Source organism: Lepisma saccharinum, chromosome 1 (assembly GCF_977018435.1).
Source record: "Lepisma saccharinum chromosome 1, izLepSacc3.1, whole genome shotgun sequence".
In the NCBI taxonomy this organism is placed as follows: domain Eukaryota; kingdom Metazoa; phylum Arthropoda; class Insecta; order Zygentoma; family Lepismatidae; genus Lepisma; species Lepisma saccharinum.
The window spans coordinates 203,942,633-203,944,473 of NC_139229.1; the positions used below are offsets into that span (position 1 = coordinate 203,942,633).

A 1,841-nucleotide genomic window follows, 5' to 3' on the forward strand; every position below is an offset into this window, starting at 1 on the left:
GGCACGTACTCACTCTTCTTCATGGCATATCCCCTGAGAGAAAGTGTAGATTGGAGCACCTGCAAGAACGTATAAAATGACGGAAACTGTACCGAGCTGGGAAGCAGCGCCTTGGTAAGCTTAGCAACTAACCCACAAAGCCCGTCGGAGCAGTATCTTACGAAATTCGCCCTCAGGACATCTTCAAGTATCGAGGATCCTGCTGGAGGACTTGTGCTAGAGATGGAGGCGTTGCATCTCGTATTATGCGCTCTGATAATTACTTGCTGTATAGTAGGCTGGAAGAAGTTTCGCATAAGCTTCTACTTTCTCGTGCTGCTCGGTTACATAGCCATGACAATCATGATGATCCGTGGAGTCACTCTTCCAGGTGCAGCGAATGGGCTCAGAGCGTTCATTGTACCTGAAATTAAGGAACTTCTTAGCGTCGGAACGTGGGTGGACGCAGCAGTCCAAGCGCTGTTCACCGTCGGCGTCGGACACGGCACTGCAGTACATAGAGCTCGCTTCAACTACGTGAATCATAATTGCTGGTGGGAAGTGTTCTGCGTCCCTGGTCTGAGTACGGCCGTGAGCGTGATATTCGGACTTGTGCTATTTTGCGGCTTGGGCTTCTTGCAAGCGCAGACTGGTATCCCATTCTTCTCCCTGGCAAAGGACGGGCCAGCAGTGATGTTCTCTATTTATCCTGCGATGATAGCCACCGTGTCTTGTCCCCAGCTATGGAACGTCCTGGTATTTGCCTCTCTCGGCAATACCGCACTCTCTTGGATAGTGATACAACTTGACGCCTTCCAGTGGAGTCTGTACGATGTTTATCCCACTCTGAAGAAGGACAGATTGCCTCGCATCATAGTCACCGTGTTCTTTATTTTCCTAGTCTCTGCATTCTGCATTCGAGAAAATGGCATATACTGGTTCAAACTGCTGGATACCCACGCTACGCCGACACTAGTGATCATCTGCATAATGGAAGTGCTTGCATTTGTGTTCATATACGGTAGAAAAAAGTACGAAAGACTTTTGAAGTTCGTTCACGGTGGAAGGACAGTTAATGGATTATGGTGGCTGTGTTGGGTGGTCATAACTCCGGTAACATTACTCTGCGTCTTTGGTTCCTTCGTTGTCTGCAGCAAACAAATTTCATACGGGGCAGAGCTATTCCCCCTTTGGACTGTAGCAGCAGGGTGGGGGGCATCGTTGCTTACAATAGTTTTCATTCCAGCGTACGTTATAACGATGGTAGCAAACATGGGCTTAACACTGCTACAACGGTTGCGAAATCTCATCGGTACATCGCTGCAGTTCGCACCAGAGTATGAAATGGATGCAAATTACTGGCATGAATTCTGCAGAACGTATTCACCCGGCACAAGGTTTTCAAACTGTGTTGTATCGTTTGTTCATCGTAGATCACACGATGTGGATATTGAACGAGGAGACGCTGCATTATAGTAAATTTTCATGTAGTTTACAACGTATGTAACACGTTAGGATGTATCAAAATTTTGTAAATACAGATACGAAATGAACTTGTGAGAGTAAAACGTAATTTTCCATGCAAATTTAACATCAAGATTTGTTTATTCAAATTCTTCTACGATCAGCTTCACATTGTAATCCACATTAGGGTTTACCTCTTAATGAATATCTGTAGACGCACCAACTATAGAAATGGCAATTCAATATGAGCTGTGTATGCATCTTTTTCTGTACATAGTCTCGTCTGTTCCAGAAAAACGATTTTTAAACCTGTTTTAAAGAATACTGTATCTTTCAAATAACCATAAAATTTTGAAGAAATGGAAACAGCAAATCGGTGTGTGCTATTCTAAAAATAG

General features: G+C 44.5%; 1 protein-coding gene across 1 annotated transcript; it reads left to right on the forward strand.

Moving 5' to 3' along the window:
• Window positions 1-333: 333 nt before the first annotated feature.
• LOC145988469 (sodium-dependent dopamine transporter-like) lies at window positions 334-1,455 on the forward strand. The gene has a single exon (XM_083123335.1). The coding sequence runs from the start codon at window positions 334-336 to the stop codon at window positions 1,453-1,455; it is 1,122 nt and encodes a 373-aa protein (XP_082979461.1).
• Window positions 1,456-1,841: the final 386 nt, after the last annotated feature.